This window comes from Xiphophorus couchianus, chromosome 13 (genome assembly GCF_001444195.1).
Source record: "Xiphophorus couchianus chromosome 13, X_couchianus-1.0, whole genome shotgun sequence".
Classification (NCBI taxonomy): Eukaryota; Metazoa; Chordata; class Actinopteri; order Cyprinodontiformes; family Poeciliidae; genus Xiphophorus; species Xiphophorus couchianus.
In genome coordinates, this window is record NC_040240.1 from 14862595 (window position 1) to 14879465 (window position 16871).

At 36.5% G+C, this 16871-nt stretch overlaps 1 protein-coding gene and 1 non-coding gene across 2 annotated transcripts; both read left to right on the forward strand.

Moving 5' to 3' along the window:
• Positions 1 to 4725: 4725 nt before the first annotated feature.
• Positions 4726 to 4797, forward strand: trnah-gug (transfer RNA histidin (anticodon GUG)). Its single transcript has one exon. It is a non-coding gene; the product is annotated as a tRNA-His (tRNA).
• Positions 4798 to 5477: 680 nt separating this feature from the next.
• Positions 5478 to 16676, forward strand: clptm1l (CLPTM1 like). The gene is made up of 18 exons (XM_028036667.1): positions 5478 to 5741; positions 8621 to 8827; positions 8905 to 8999; positions 9092 to 9281; positions 9976 to 10175; positions 10503 to 10581; positions 10701 to 10818; positions 10910 to 11004; positions 11376 to 11460; positions 11952 to 12055; positions 12286 to 12351; positions 12564 to 12614; positions 12712 to 12794; positions 12877 to 12911; positions 13040 to 13095; positions 13589 to 13633; positions 13865 to 13980; positions 14085 to 16676. The coding sequence occupies exons 2-18, from the start codon at positions 8663 to 8665 to the stop codon at positions 14167 to 14169; spliced, it is 1668 nt and encodes a 555-aa protein (XP_027892468.1). The 5' UTR covers positions 5478 to 5741; positions 8621 to 8662; the 3' UTR covers positions 14170 to 16676.
• Positions 16677 to 16871: the final 195 nt, after the last annotated feature.

Consider the following 16871-nt stretch of genomic DNA (forward strand, 5'->3'; position numbering starts at 1 on the left):
GTAAGCAAGGACATTAGCTTAACACAAATATTTTACCGCATCTGACCCTAAGAGACAAATCCCCTGCCTCACCTTTTGCCCCGAACTAAGACTGAGAAAGATTTAGAAGAATCTGCCTAAGGATTACTGTCTCTTCTCTGGCTAAAAAGGAACAAGAACTGCTGCAGTTTAGCTAATGTATGTAACTCCAATTTCCTTAGGAAAGAGAGCAGCTAAATCACAGGTATTTGGTTGATTCAAATCTTTAATTATGTCTGACAAGTAAATGGAAAGAGAATACATTTGGAGAAGGTTTTGCCCTTTTGCCTGTCATATTTCTTGAAAGGTGACACTTTTCTTTGCTTTTCACACATCTCTAATGCTCTTAGAGGTAAAGTTTCAACCAAAACTTACACATACAGTCTGTTCTATTCGCTCAGTTTTGCAAACGTGGTCGTGCTGCAAATGTTCATTTTCTTGCTTTCTTATTCTCAATAATGTCAGCAGGTCAAAACTGTTAAAAGAAAGATAGAAATAAGCACCTTGCTAAGTATTAGCACTGTCCTCTGCTCTATTATTCTAACTTCTTATTGTCAGGCTATGAGTGGGAAGTAATAATACAACCTGATGCAATACACTGATAATGTTTCATTCTTCACTGTCTGTCCTTGTTAATGTAATATTTTCAAGACAATTTTCCAGATAGCCTTTTTTTTAAAGGGTGAAATGAGTACTGTTGCCACACATCAAGAACATATTGATTTGAAATGAAAGTCGTGGTTTTTCTGTTTGGGACTTCTTCTCTTTGCTCTGGTTTCCTCCCACATGAATATTGGGCTAATTAGCCAGTCTACATTTTCTTAGTTGCCTCTGCTTTTTGATACAGTGTTGGGTTTTCAAACTTTATCATCAATAAACTTTTTGGCTTACAGTTAAACTCAAAGAAAGTTAATGTTTTTGTAAGAGATTACATTTAATCCATAGCCATGATTATCCAAAGTCCTGTCTTTATCTGCAGTATTTAGCCTACCTTTGGTAAATTATGACCTTTTACAGGCGTTTTGAAACCCAGAGACACACACTTCATCTTCAAAGGCAAACCTTTTGACAGACAGTGAAAGATGCTGCCTTTACTGTATGGGGAGCTGAGTTAGACACTTGGGGTCACACAGGTTTAGAGAAAACTAATGATTTGCGGCTGCAGATTTATGAAGTGATATTCAGTTGGGAAATTTGCCCACAGAGCACTTTCAGGATGATGGTACTCAAATCTACTGTAAGCCCCATGTACAATATCCTGATGGCTGAGTCACTGAGGTTTTATGGATTTCTCACAGAAATTATAGGCCCGAGTTGACACAGAAGACACTTCAGTTTAGTGGTAAACTGCAGGATGTCAAGGAGTGAGGCTGCAAGAAAAACGGCGAGAGACTCAAGGACATCAGTAAGACTGAGGTTAAGATGCCACTTGTTTATGTAAGTGTGTGTGTGTGTGTGTGTGTTTGAAAGTGCATGTTTTGACCAGCTATTTTGTTCTCAGCCATAAAATAATGAAAAGGTTTGCTCCTCTGTAGATTTTAATGCAGTATGAAAGATGATCTCTTTCATTTTCAACCAGAAAAAGAAAGCCCCTGGATATATTTCTTGCGCAATTGTGTCTGACGGGACTTCTTGTGGCACGTTGTGACCTTTTGACCTGTAACAGGCAGGAGAGTTTTACTAAACTCAAACTTATGAAGTCTTTACCAGCTTACAATATACCCAAATGTGGCCAGGAAATTATTTACATTGCATTTCAAATCAGATCTGCAACTAAGTGACATACTCAAAATTGCACAGAGGTTTAGAAACCGCTTGAATCTGATCGGCTTAAATTTTACGTATTTATCTGGTGCTGTTGCTCGGTGCAGCTACTTCGGCTACTTCTGTCCCTTGGTCATTTGTTTTTGACACAACAATGAAAACTCTTACAGTTGTGCTTTGTTAGAGCAACCTGTGCTGAAATCCCCCAAAACATGGAGATGCATAGAACAGACAAAGCTGACAGCGAAAGCCTATCGCCTTCTGCAGAAAAAATAAAAGTGATTACCTTGACATCCCTGTGATAGAAAGTAAAAAGAAAGAAGAAATTACTTTTATATGCAGTCTTTCATTTTCAACCAGAGAAAGGAACAGAAACAGCTTATAAGATGTCAGTATCACACATGAAACTCTATCAATGTTTGTTAAAAAGTCATCGGTACAGCTGTGGCCGAAGGTTTGGAGATAATATATAATTAATTTTTTTTTTTACAAACTATACTTCTCTGGTTTTGTTGGAGCTATTTTGTCTGTTAGGGAAGCCGATGGAACCATATAAGTATTTCACCTCTGCAGGCCCGGCCATACTCTTGGAGGATATTCTGACACTTTTATGCACGACTGTGTTTTTTGGTAAAATATTGAGGAGCCCACTCTTTTTGACAAGACAAAACCAAACAGATAAATGAAAGCATTGCTGGAATGAGTCATCACCCCAGTATTCTGTGTTTCCAGTGTCTCAAACAGTCTGAAGGTTCATCTCGGAAGATAATTTCTTGCACCAGTCCTCCGCTGTCCAATCCTGATATTTTATAGAGAATATCCAACTGTATGTCATAGTATTCTTTGAAAGGATTGTCATTTTTGTGGCCGTCCTTGACACTGAGGTCATCATCCAAACTTCTCCAAACTCTTCCTGCCACTCCTACAGAAGCTCTTCCTTCACGGCAACCGGATCCTTTAGCTGAATACTGAAACTTGAGTGGGTAGCTTCTGTGGTAAGCTGAAGCTTTGATCACAGAAACTGAACCTCTTTCATACTAATTCTTAAATATTCAATAAATGAAAGTCCACTTTGTTACAGTCTGATTAAAAAAACAGAGTGATATACTGTAAATTGCTTTGCTGTGTCTTTGTAAATAGTCTCCTATGAACAAACAATTACATAAAAAATGCCGGCAGGCCATTCTGTGTCAGGAATAAAAGTGCAAATCAAGATTTTGTGATTCATCTTCATTTAATTACAATAACATTAAAGTCATTCATATTTCATGTGATTCTCTGTAACAGCCGAGATTTAATTAAGTTCTAACATAGATGGTGATCTTAGTAATAGAAGCTTTGTTAAAGTTATTCAAAACACAAGAATTTTTCATTAATATTGTACCCTCTTAAAATGATGGTCAATGTAATTTTTTTTTCCAAAAGTGATTTTGGCAAAAAAAAAAAAAGTCACCACCTTTTAGATATAGGCAAAAAAAATTAACTTTTGGCAAAAAACGACTTAGACCGTTATTTTTGGAAGGTAGAGATACGTAAATGCCATCTATATATACATATATTGCATATTGCATGTCAATGTAAATTAGGAAAAAAATTAATGAAAATTTTCCACATCAACAACTAAACCCATCATATCTATAGTGTGTTGGACGGTTCAATATAACAATTACTGTAGACAAATACTAGTAAAATAATCAAAATTTTGTATTTTTAATGCCACCATTATAGATCAGTTAACACACACCAATTCATCATTAATTCGTCATTAAGTTTAGATAATTTTTTAACTAATATTAGAAAATTATATACAGATAAAATCACCCTCTGTTTGAATTTAAATTTTAAAAAAATGGGGATTCCAGCTGCACAGGTAAAACAGATAAAAACTGCTTTTTGGGTAAGTATGACACATTGATTTTACTTGTTATGAACGTGCACTATTCTTGTCAATTAAATACTAATAAGATTTTTAAAAAACTTTTAAAAGCAAAATGGGGTATAGTTTGTTTATCTAAGTGGTGTATAAAAATATCAAAACACACTGAATTATTATTTCCTTTTACCAGTGTGTCATGGTTATGTTTACACTTGAGTAACGTTTTGTAATAGTAATTATACTTTTATTTGACTAAATTATTTTAGTAGCCAATTCTTCCCATAATGTAGTGATTAAAATGGAGGTCACATATTAATATATCTTAATATATTAATGTATTTAGCCAACTTTTGTGGTATTTCAAAGTCTGTTATATTATCTTTTTTTTAACTTTTAATTTACTTTTTTATTTAATACGTTTACGCACCCTCTGTTTATCTACTATCTGGATCAGCAACTCTTAAATTTGTCTGATTTCTCTGACTAATACCAGCTAGCGACCTTTACAGTCCTAAGAGCCATATTTGCCTCCAGTGTAGCACATTAGGACTTGTTTAGAACCGTAAATATAACTTTTTTTAATTTACTTTTTACATAATTTTAAAGATCCACATTTTAGTTCTGACTTTTGGTTTCAGAATACAGATATATAAATAAGAATTATATCTTTGTGTGGAAATTAATAAAATAAAAATAAAGCACATAATTTCCTACTTATTTACAAAATAAAATAGAACTTCAAATAATATCACTGATATTTTTTGTGTCATTTGCTCATGAAAAATCAACTTAATATATGAAAAACTGCTTAAACCGGCATTTGGTATTTATATTTAGAAACATTAGTTGATTCTTTATCATTTTTAGCAAGAGTTAAGAGCCATTGTGGATCATCCAAAGAGCCATTTGTGGCCCCGGTGCCGTGGGTTGCAGACCCCTCCTCTAACCAGATTTTTTCATTGCAGCGGACATTCAAAGCCAGACAACATCCATAAACAACGATCTGCATGTTGCCCCGCTGTATTCTTGAGGTTTCGGTCCGTGTCATACCTACTTATTCTAAGCCAGCCGTGCTCGTATAGTGGTTAGTACTCTGCGTTGTGGCCGCAGCAACCCCGGTTCGAATCCGGGTCATGGCAACTTTTGGACTCACGCATAATGTCGATAATTAGATAAAGTAAGACTTAAAATAGAAAAACACCAGGAGAAGTCAGCAAACATGCATTAAATTATTTATTGAGAAAACTGTTTTGTTTGTTGTCTTAACAGCAACCTCAATGTGTTGAGCAGAGATCGCGATGATTTGGCTTAGGCCACAAATTGGACAAGGCCAATACTAATACCAATCAGGTCTGCAGAGGTGATATTCGGAGCTGATCATTTCTGCAAAACTTGTACAGGTCAGGGCCTCAAACATCGCCACACAAACCCAGAACAAAAACTATTTAGACTTTACCGTCCATTTGGCGATAACTCCTCCAATCCACAAGAAAAATAACAAAAAGTCAGTACATATGTGAATAGATTAAATACATAAATAGAGAGGAAAAAAACATTTAAAAAAAGGAACAGAAAGAAGCGGTCAGACTTATAAGATAATCTGTTATTATTTTTAATATAAATACTTCATTTTTATCAAATTCACTGATATAGCCCTTTATTCAATTAATGAAACGAAGCATACCTTGGTATTGTTCAGACTTTCCGTCTTACCCTAAATAAGGTAAGTAAACATACGTTAGGACACGTCAGAGCTACCGTTTTTAAATTAAAAAGCGTGCCGCCATGACGCGCCTGTACGTTAAGTCTCGCGTTACTTCCACTCCAAATCTCGTTTAAGCAAACGAACCAGGAAACGAATGGCGGAAATACAGATCTATCTCACGCTTTCAGTCGGGATTTTGTGATATTTTGTTTTTGGAAATAGTGAGCAGCGAAACAGGCAGTTGATGCCTCCAGTAAAAACCAGAGGAAGGCTTCAGAAACACAATGCGGTCGCTGTGATCCGTCCGGAGGAATCTGCAGTGAATGGACCGATGGACAGGCAGTGACTGAGAGTGTCCTGTCTTTAAATTTGACACCGGTAATGTTAATGATTTTCCTTTTACTTTCATTTTAAAGTCCAGTCCTTGCAGAAAAATGTAATTTAATTAATAATTCTCGCTTCCGTCGATTTACAGCACTGTTTGTATTGATTGTGAATATTTAAACATCACACATCAAAACATATGGACATCTACCAATAAGACTTGGAATCAAAATCTTAAGAGTGCCTTATTATGAATATCGGCCTAATTGTGGTTAATAACAGCTCAAATGGGTCAGCCACTTTATTCTGAGTATTTTATTGCTGTTGTCTGCAAATTTACCAGCTTCACCAGTAAATCACCAAACTGGAAAAGCAAGTTGTAGCAAATGGTCTTCAGATTTAGTTTTGGAAAATGTCTATTTTATTAAATAATTAGTACAGGTGCTGCTCAATAAATGACAATATAATTGAAAAGTTGCATTCTTTCTGTAATTCGACTGAAGAAGTGAAACTTATGCATGTCAAATATTTTATGGATTTATTTGATGATTATGGCTTGTAGATGAAAATTCAGCTTGTCATCAATTTAATTCTAATTCCTCTAGACCAATTACCAAAATAGGATATTTAATACAGAAATGTCAGCTTGCTGAAAAGTATGTACAGTACTATACTGCACACGGTGTGTCTGAAATCATTTTGTATGCATGGTGTGGCATGTAGGTGATCAGTTTGTGTCTCTGCTATGGTGTTGCAGAGCCTTTAGCTCATCGTTTATTATCAGCTCTTGTGTCTCATTTTCCTCTTGACAATACCTCATAGACTCTCTCTGGGGTTTAGATTAGGTGAGTTTTCTGGCCAATCAAGCATACTACTGAAACCATTCTCAACAAAGCAAATGCTGGTACTTTTTGGGAGTCTGAGCAGGTGCCAAGTTTTGCTCGAAAATGAAATCAGCATCTCCATAAAGTTTGGTCAACAGAGGAAAACATGAAGGGCTCTACAATTTCCCCAAAGTCAACGATTCAGCTGGCTTGAGAGTTAATGAAGCACATAGGATGAAGCACATAGGATAAAATGTCTCTCTAACTCATCAAAAACTGCGAAACTTTACACTTAGACCTCAAGCAGCTTGGATTCTGTGCCTCTCTGCTGCGACCAAATGAAATGCAAAACATACTGTAAGAGGGAAACAATTCTTCCATTTTCTTCTTTACTTATATAAGGAACTTATCTAGACAAAGTTATCTGATTCAAACATTAATCAGTTGTGACGGACTCCATTTCTTGTGAATTTCTTGTTAGCTATTTGTCAGGCTTTATTTCACAATTTTCTGAAATCGGTGGTTTTCCTCGATACTTGTGCACCTTTTCTACCACACTTTTTCTTTCCACTTAAGTTTTCATTAATATGCTTGAAAACTAGGTCATTCGGAAATGATCACTTGTGACTTACCCTGCGCATCACATTGTTCGTCATTGCACTGACAAAAGATACGTTTTTGGTATTAGAAAAATCCCTTTTCCATTTGCTGTAAGCAATAATTATCAATTGACTGAAATCTATTATAAATCCATTATACAATCACCAATTTATTTATTAGGTACACCTTGCTTCTACTGTATTCAATCTCTGGTTACCTTCAGAACTGCCTGCTTCTAGATGGCACACATTGCTCTGAGATTTTTGTCCCTATTGATATGGTAACATCACACATGTTATAATGGATTCCTCGGCTGCATAGTGCATACCCATGATGCAAATTTCCTGTTCCACCACATCCTAAAGGTGCTCTGTTGCACTGAGATCTGGTGACTGTGGTGGAGCACAATGAGTGAACTCATTGTCATGCTAAGAAAAACCAGTTGGCGATTATGGAGCTTTGTGACATGCTGTGTTATCCCCTCTGGAAGTAGCCATCAGAAGAAGAGTACTCTGTGGTCATAAAGGGATGGAAATGGTCAGCAATCATACCCAGGAGTAGGCTGAGACTTTTTTACAGTATTAAGTTATTAAGAAATCCAAAAATATTCCAATAAAATATCGCCCACAATGATGCGCAACCACCTGCAGTCTGAACTCCTGATCTATCATCTGAACTGTGCAACTGAAGTAGAATTTTTTTGTTTTGTTTTGATGAGTCCTTGTGAATAAGTGCCTCTGTTTTCAGTGTTTAGCTGAAAGTAGTGCAGCCTGGTGTGGTTTTGTGCTGTTGTGGTTCTGTCGCTTCGATGTTTAACATGTCTTCAGAGGTGATATTCCTTATACCTTGGTTATAACAAGTAGTTATTTTAAGTTGCCTTTGTTATTTTTTAATTGGCCCAAACTCCTCTAAGCTCTGACACATGCAATGCATTTCTATCCTCATAATGGCGGGTCACTGGATGTTTTTTCTTTCTTTTTGTTCAAAGTCGCTTCAACTCTCTCCTCTCCATCGGGATATTCAGTTTGAGCCTCAGCAAGTTGTCTTTACCCACTTAATGCACTAAGAAATGCACTTTGCTTTTGGTTCTGGCAAGTGTACCTGATAAAGTCCATATCAGATAAAGTCCTGATAAAGGTTTACCTATAACAGGTAAACCTTTTATGGATGCAAACTTGACTAAAAACCCACCTGTTTAGGATTGTATTTGAAACGTAATCAATTACAAATTTATTGATGGAACCCGACTTAATGTCGTGTTTTGATTGTTGATTCTATGTTGCATTGTGTTTCTGTGTTTGTAATGATGTAAAGCACTTTGAAATGTCTTGCTGCTGAAATGTGCTATACAAATAAAATCTGATTGATAAAATTATTGAGTTTCCACTTTTGATCAGAATTACTGAAAACATTACCTAATTGTATGATGAATTAAAGTAAAACTTTACTTTAATTCTCACGTTCCTCCATGTTTAACCGAATCTTTCATTTATAACTCTTACTATGCAGACGTATGGCCCGCTGCTCAGCGAGCTGAGGCAGTCGTCGATCATGTTTCTGAAAACCTCCTTCACCACGCTGATTGTCGGCGTGTTCGTGGTGTATGTGCTCCACACTTGCTGGGTGATGTATGGGATAGTGTACACCAAACCCTGCGACAGCCCTAAAGCAGACAACTGCATCACGCCCTTCCTGGCATTGAACCCAAAACTACAGGTCAGTTGCCGTTAACGATTCAAACATGGCGCCGTGGTTGGCTTCAGTGATGTGTAACATCTCTTTCTGCTTGTTAGTTGAGTATCTACACATCGGTGAAGCCAAACGCAGATGGAGGCCATACGCTGATTCACAGAGAGGAGGACTTCGATGTCAACAGCAAGTTTGAGAGGTAAGTATGCGTTAATCAAAAGGAACAGCTGTCCATGTTTGTGATTTGGACACAAACTGATGAATTCATTTATTTCACGTGCTTCCCTGTAGGATCGTCAACGTCTCACTCCCCAAGAAAACACGTAATAATGGAACATTGTATGCGTTAATATTCGTCCATCGAGCTGGTCTCAGTCCGTGGCAGGACCCACAACAGGTCCACCTGGTGGCTCAGCTCACCGCCTACATGGTCCCAAAGCCTCCTGAGATCTCTCTGATATCTGGAGAAGATCAAACACAGGTACGTGACTTTCTGCTGTTCCCTCGTCCTCTCTGAGACTGCTTGATGTGCTACTTAGGCTAAGCGAAAGCAGGAATGCATTGATGCCTTATGGGAAAGTTGCAGTAAATGGCAACATGGTTGTTAAAATGTAAGTTAGTCTGTAATTACATAAAGTGGGACTCTGTGTACTAATTGGCTTTGTTCAAGCAATTTAGGTCCTAATCCCAAACTTTTCTTTGACCCATCTAGTCATATTATAGACACAGGTACTCAGTGACTATTAGGGACTGTAGCCAAGTGGTGACATAAATATTAAGTTGTGTCTCATCAGCAGAGGTACAGTTAAAGAGGTCATAATTCTCTATAATCTTGGTTTTGGGGCACATCCATGTAGATATTAAATGAAATGGGCCAAGAATGTAGCCTTGAGGAACCCCAGATGGAATTTTTTATTTTTTCAAATTACAAGCCTTAATTTGAAAAAAATTACTGCCAAATTAGCACAGTATCAGAAAGTCCCTCTTCTTTCCCAGTCTTTTCATCCCTATATTATGATTGGCTATGTCATCTGAAGCACTGAAATCCAGTGATATCAAGACAAAAGGTTTTGACAAACGTCTTTCTCTGAACATGTACATGAAAGCATTAAATAGAATGTCTATCTAAAAAGGAGGAAATTCATCAGCCAACTACCTCTGTCTTTGTCCAACAGGGTCAAAAACAGGAAGATCAGAAGAAGAAACAGCGTGATGGTAGCTCTGGAGCAGGAACTAGAGCTAAAGGTGGAGCCACTGCTTCAACGGATCACCCAGTTTCTCACTGGCGCTCCCGTCTAACTCTCAACATCGTTGGTGACCACTTTCTGTTTGACAGAGAATACCTGCCAAGCGACGTTCACCGATACCTCAGAGTGTAAGAGAGAGACTAGTTATATTCACAACAATGGCAGCTAAGCATAAAGTGTCAAAAGATGGAGATGATGCTGTGCTAAATATATCTAAAAAAGTTCAATAATATTGTTTTAATAAAGTACTCACTTTTTTAAAACTCATTCATCAAGTCTTATCACTTAAATTTATAGAAGAAAAATATAGTCACAAAAAACATCACAGTTGGTACTTTGGTGCATATGCTCTGGGCTTTATGACAAAACAGAAATGTTCAACAATAATGTTGCAGGTTGGATTTAAGCAACAAAAAAAATATCATTGTTAATAGTTTTATTTGTTGTCGTTTTAGATTCCAGAACGGGAAGAAAATGGTGTATCTACCTCTGCTGTTTGTTGACGAGCTTAGCAATAGGGTCAAAGACCTCGTGGTGAGTTTCAACCTTTAAACAAACATCATGCAACATACTGCTACTTTAGGAGCAGTAGTATTAGAAAATCAAAATGATGGCTTTTTGAAAAAAAATGATTTTCATGTTTAAAAATGTAGGAGATCAACAGCACTTCCACAGAGCTCCCTCTCACCGTCCTCTATGACTCCATCTCTCTGGGCAGACTTCGTTTTTGGATCCACATGCAGGATGCTGTGTACTCTCTGCAGCAGTTCGGTAGGCTGAACTTTCTGTGACTTGCTCTCATAGATATCTACGTGATATCCATAATATCTAGCTAAAATGTCTCTTTCTTTTTTTAATGTAGGATTCACAGAAAAGGATGCTGATGAGATTAAAGGCATTTTTGTGGACACCAACCTGTATTTCCTGGCTCTCACCTTTTTCGTCGCAGCCTTCCATGTGAGTTTTAAAAACGCAAAGAAGGTCCATGGTCGCTCTGGAGGAGCTGCAGAGATAAACTGACTCCACAAATCTGAACTTTGTTGGAAAGTGGCAAAAAGAAAGCTACTGATTTATTTGTAGCTTGTGACAAGAAATGTTGGGTTGGGGAACACAGGAAACCTGTGGAAGAAGATGCTGTGAGACCAAAGCTGAACTTTGTGATAGTGGCAACGTAATGCTGTGGAGATGTTTTATTTTGACATGAACTTCATTTTAACTGGTCCAAGTTAATATGAAGATGGGTGGAGCTAAATAGAGAAAAACCCTGCAAAAAAAATACACTGGAGTATGCAAAAGACTGTTTTAAATTTGTCTGTCACTTTTTTTAGCTTCTGTTTGACTTCCTGGCCTTCAAAAACGACATCAGCTTTTGGAAGCAGAAGAAAAGCATGGTGGGAATGTCCAGCAAGGCAGGTAGGAGACTTCACACCACTCACCTTTACTCTCATTAGTACGGCACTGGAGAACCCGGCACAGAGAACAGCTGGAAATGTGTTAATCCAATGGAAACTAGAGGATGTTTTTGATAAATCTGTGGAGAAATGTGTAAAACAAGGTAATATACAAGCAAGGCATCATCTGTGGATGCTCTGGACTGATAAGCAGCCATATGTTGCATTTTGTTTGCCTTTACAATTTTAGAGGAATGGAAACTTTTATCCTTGTTGTTGAACACATTTTCTCAGGAGCCATGTGAAAAACAGTGTCTGCACATAAATGACACGTTGAGAATAATTCAATTCCTTGATATTTTGTTTTATAGGGGAACAAAATTTCTCCATTAGTCTTGTGAATAATATGATGTCTAGATTTATTGACTTCAAATCTGAATTTTAGGATTTGGTTGCAGTCTTTGACTGAACCATTTCTGCACCTCCTGATGTTTTCATTGTTCCTTATTTCAGTGCTGTGGAGATGCTTCAGCACCATAGTGATTTTTCTCTATTTGTTTGACGAGCAAACGAGCCTCCTTGTACTCATACCTGCTGGGATCGGCTCTGTAATTGAAGTAAGGACACACATACACACACAGACATTACTGCAAGCATCGATTGATAGAAGAAAAGTGGAAGAAAAAATAAAAATGGTTTAGGCCCAATGGCAGATATTTTTGCCTTCAAGTGAAAGGCAAAATAACAAAACTAAAAATCAGTGGGTGATATAAATGAAGTTCCCTCTCAACTTTAAGAGCACAGTTTTCATTTCTTTCTTAAAATCTATTTATTGTAATTTTTGCAGGTGTGGAAAGTAAAGAAGGCCTTTAAAATCCAGATTTTCTGGAAGGGAGGCAAACCAACATTCCTGGTAGGTGTGAAAGTAACTTCAACACAACATTCTTAACATCCAGAAAACCATCTATACGTTTTCTTCTCTTGAGAAAATCATCTAATGTTTTATTTATTTCAGTAATTTAATTCAAATGGTGGATTCATGCAATAGACGATTCATTGCATTGTTTTTTATGTTAATTTTGACAATTATGGCTTGCATTACACTTTTTGCTTTCCTTGGAACAGTTTGGGAAACTAGACGAATCAGAGCGGAGAACAGAAGAATATGATACTCTGGTAAGAAGCAGCAGATCTGCATTTGGATGGAAAAATACAATGTAATAGTAGCAGCTCATTAGCGGACATATTTATTTCTTGTTTTTCTTTTCTTTAGGCCATGAAGTATCTCTCATACCTCCTTTATCCTCTGTGCATCGGAGGAGCAGTGTACGCACTAATATTCCTGCGATACAAGAGGTAACAGTGTACAAACTCAAAAATGAAACATTATTTCTTTGAAGAAGTCATGTGATGCTGATTGCACATTGTTCTCCTTCAGCTGGTACTCATGGCTAATCAACAGCTTGGTGAATGGTAAGCTACTTTCTAAACAAAATATAAAAAAATACCCTTATTAAACAATTATTTTAATTTAATACCAATATTGACATGCATCATAATTATCATCTTAAATGTATTTCTTTTGGCTCTGGAAATTTTAGGTGTGTATGCCTTTGGTTTCCTCTTCATGCTTCCTCAGCTCTTTGTCAACTATAAGGTCAGTATTCTCAGTCAAGATTTTTTATATATCATCAATTCACAACAAATATTAGTCCAAGGGTTTTTTTTACAGAACTTATATCCTGTGATGTAGATTCCAGTTTGGTCCTAATTCTCTTCATATGCATCAAATCTATGCCACTACAGTCCAGTCATACAGTAAAATTCAGATCCTGTTACTTATAGAAAGGAGGCAGAAGACAAATACAAATTAATGGCACCAATAGCTCTGTTCAGAGAAGGAATGCAGCTAAACAAAGATGCATATGGAGTTTCTTTTATGTTTACATGTTTAAAAAAAAACACAGAAAATGGCTTGGACTAGAGCAGAGTTGGAACAGAGAAAGCTCAGACGTGGTTTACTTCAAAGACGAGAAGATTTGTTAGATTAGAGTTGCCTGATCTAGATCAATAAACATTTCTTGCATGTTTGTTTTTCAGCTCTTACCTCATAGATAAACTCTTATTTGACTTATTCATTTACTCAACAGCTGAAGTCTGTGGCTCATCTGCCTTGGAAGGCTTTCATGTATAAGGTACAGTCCTTTACTGATTAATATATTTAATAAAACATACATTTGTAAGGTAATCTAGTTTCTTCCTACAGTCCAAACACATTTGCTTAGTTAGTTGACAACATTAAAAATGAATGGATGGATGTGACATGTCTATGATGGATAATTTTTTCATTAAATGTAAATACGTTCAAAAAAAATGTTTTTCTTCTTAAAGGTTTGAGAATCATATGTGACTTTGACTGTTCCCAGGCATTCAACACCTTCATTGATGATGTGTTCGCCTTCATCATCACCATGCCAACATCCCACAGACTTGCCTGTTTCAGGGACGACGTGGTTTTTCTCATTTACCTTTACCAGAGATGGTAAACACACAAATACACCTTTTATTACCAACTCACATTCATATTCCTAATATGCTAATAATAATAATCATGAATATATTTTCCATGTCACTCTATTTTGACAGGCTCTACCCAGTGGACAGAACAAGAGTAAATGAATATGGCATTTCGTATGATGAGAAGCCCAAAGGGAAGGCTCACAAGGACTAAAATGAAAATATAGGTTTTAGCAGATTTCTACAAGCTGGTACCTTCGGGTGTCATCTTTTCGTCCATCATATCCACTGACACTTTGGCAAAGTTTGAAGGTTTAATCGCTTGCACGTCATTCCTCACTAGCAGCAACTGCTAAAAACTTGAACATCGGTAGATGACCGGTATATAGCCAGTGTTTGGTTTGTCCATTCTGGGCTACTGTAGGAACACGCCAGGGCATATTGATGGCCTTGGTGGAAGGGAAACCGGGTCATGAGTTAGTAGAAATGTTAAAGATAAAAAAAATACTTTTATTCTAATTAAAACATTGATCAACTTTAATTTGAATTTCTTTCAGTCGAACATCCTGAGTTACAGACACTTGAACTTGTACTAACTTCAAACGAGCTGCGTCTAATGTGCCAGTCTGTTATAAATGGACCAGAACTGTTATCGTTCTTTCAATTTTAAAACTGTGATTTTACATGAAATCAGCTAGCTAAATCTGTGGAGCGAACATCAAAATAGATGCGAAAACCTTGTGTGAGTTTGGAGAATGGCCTGCATCTAAACAAACACTGTGGTGTGACCCAGTACACTAATGGCTGCAAGAACTTTACTACCATATCACTATACTGGCTTATATTCCACCGCAAACTTGTATAATTCAACGCAACAAATAGCTTTTTTTATTATTATTTCAACAGGTTTGGTGTTTAGAAGTACACCCAGCAGATTTTGAGCCACTCAGTTAAAAGGTATCATTCATCAAGAACTATACTGTACTGTTTCGCAGTACTTTTAAATAGAGTATGCCTATTAAATAAATAATACAAAGAGAAGAAGGTAACATTCAGAAGCTAAGTGCAGAGATTTCATTGTCGCATTGACTTATATCTAATCTGAGACCATTGTAAAGGGAGACCTTTTTAAACTAGCTTTTTATTGCTAGAGTAAAATTATCTAAATAAAAACTGGAATAAAGACCAAAAACATTTTTAAAGTGAGCTTTCACGTCATTTTCAAAAACTTCATGGTAGTTGGGGTATCGTGAAATAATCTCAAGCCTCTGTAAATGTTGATTGGAAGGTAAAGGTAAAAATGCCACGGAAAATGTAGGATTTCTTGAGAGTTTCTGAATATTAAAAGGATTATTCTGTTTATTTTGAAGTGGGGTTCTGGTAAAAGGCAGGTAACTTTCCTGACATCTCTACTTAATCTAAATCCATATTAGCTGTTCCGGATTCTGAAGCCAACAGATAATACTGGAGGGGTCAAGACCAAACACGACTTCTAGCATCCTAAGCAGCTACAGTCTTAAAAAGCATTATTGTGGTTTATGCAGTGCGGTTTTATTAACCTTTAAAAAAAACCATCAGGTTTCCATTGACCGACTATTTACACAGAAACCAATTTCTGTCTAAACAGGAAATAGTGATTGGAGGCAGTGCGCCATCAATGATCTTCCTGTGTGAAACGTATTGAGAACTCAACATGTAACGTGCTTGAGGTTCATATTAGCTGTCTAATATTAACAAAAGCTTTTTAAAAAGCTAATATATTGTTGCGGTTTTAAATAAAGCAATTTTCTGTTAGTTACTATGACTGGAAACCTCAGTATGTGTTTTACAAGAAAAATAACTGGAGGGGCACGACCTTCTAACTCCATTTGCTATTTAGTGTAATGAAAACATGACAATAGTTCAGTTTTGTAATATGTAACAGTTTATTCATATAAACTGCTGTAAATTTTAAAACTGATTTTGGTTTAAGATAGTAAAAATCCACTTTGGTCTTGGTCCGTCTCTGACCATCTATCAGCTCCTGTCCTTGAGGCCAACTAATGTGGATTTACACTAAATAAAGCTAACTAGGGGGTTATTTACTGCAGGTACGAAAACTGCTTGGAACCTTTTAACTGGACCACACTTCAACAAAACCGAACTGTCCCTTTAAGGGTAATAAATTCAGTAACGTGTGAAGTTGCGTTTGTATGTTTTTGTTCTCCAATGGGTACGTTTTATTTTGCTGTAAAACATGATGGTACACTGACATTCATTCCCCTTTCACCATCTTTTTTTGTCTTTTCTTTTCTTTTTGTACATGACAGGGCCAAGAAAATATTTGTGCCAAATGTGCGAGTGATTCTTGAGCTGTTTGTTAGCATTGAATGTGCAGCATAAGTGATCCATGCAATGTTTTAGTGGACACTGACATTTTGGAGGGAAAACATTGGTGGTAAAGCTCAAGGAAAGTATTACAAAATCTGGACCTAAACCATCATAATTTTACTTCTTTACTTATACCTATTGTAAATGTTCCTTTAAAGTGTAAAGACTCTTTCAGGAATCAAGTTATTAATTTTTCAGATGTCATGAGATTTGTACGGGAAAAAGGTGAAAAGAACTGCGTTCCAAGCAAAATGCGGTTAGATCAACTTTTGAGGAATTTTGCCTTGAATTTGTTTGAAATCATTGTAATGTTTGTGTTTTTCATTGAAATGTAATAAAAGGCTGACATCATTTACTGTATGCATGTTTCTTACATTCATCCTATTGTTGCAAACTCTAAGTGCTATCTTGTCAAACCATTGAGATATCAGTTTTTTATGCAATTACCTTTTGTTAATACATGTTTACCTAAATGACTTTATTCAAACATTTTGACGCTTTCCTGGTTATTTTCTTCCTTTTCAACAGACAGATTTTAGAATATAT

What these genes read in the sequence shown, in the direction of transcription:
- clptm1l (XM_028036667.1), top strand. Translation starts at nt 8,663, where the DNA reads ATGTTTCTGAAAACCTCCTTCACCACGCTGATTGTCGGCGTGTTCGTG. An exon ending in GTCAACAGCAAGTTTGAGAG is followed by an intron (nt 9,000 to 9,091) that starts GTAAGTATGCGT and finishes GCTTCCCTGTAG; the next exon opens with GATCGTCAACGTCTCACTCC. An exon ending in TTTTCGTCGCAGCCTTCCAT is followed by an intron (nt 11,005 to 11,375) that starts GTGAGTTTTAAA and finishes CACTTTTTTTAG; the next exon opens with CTTCTGTTTGACTTCCTGGC.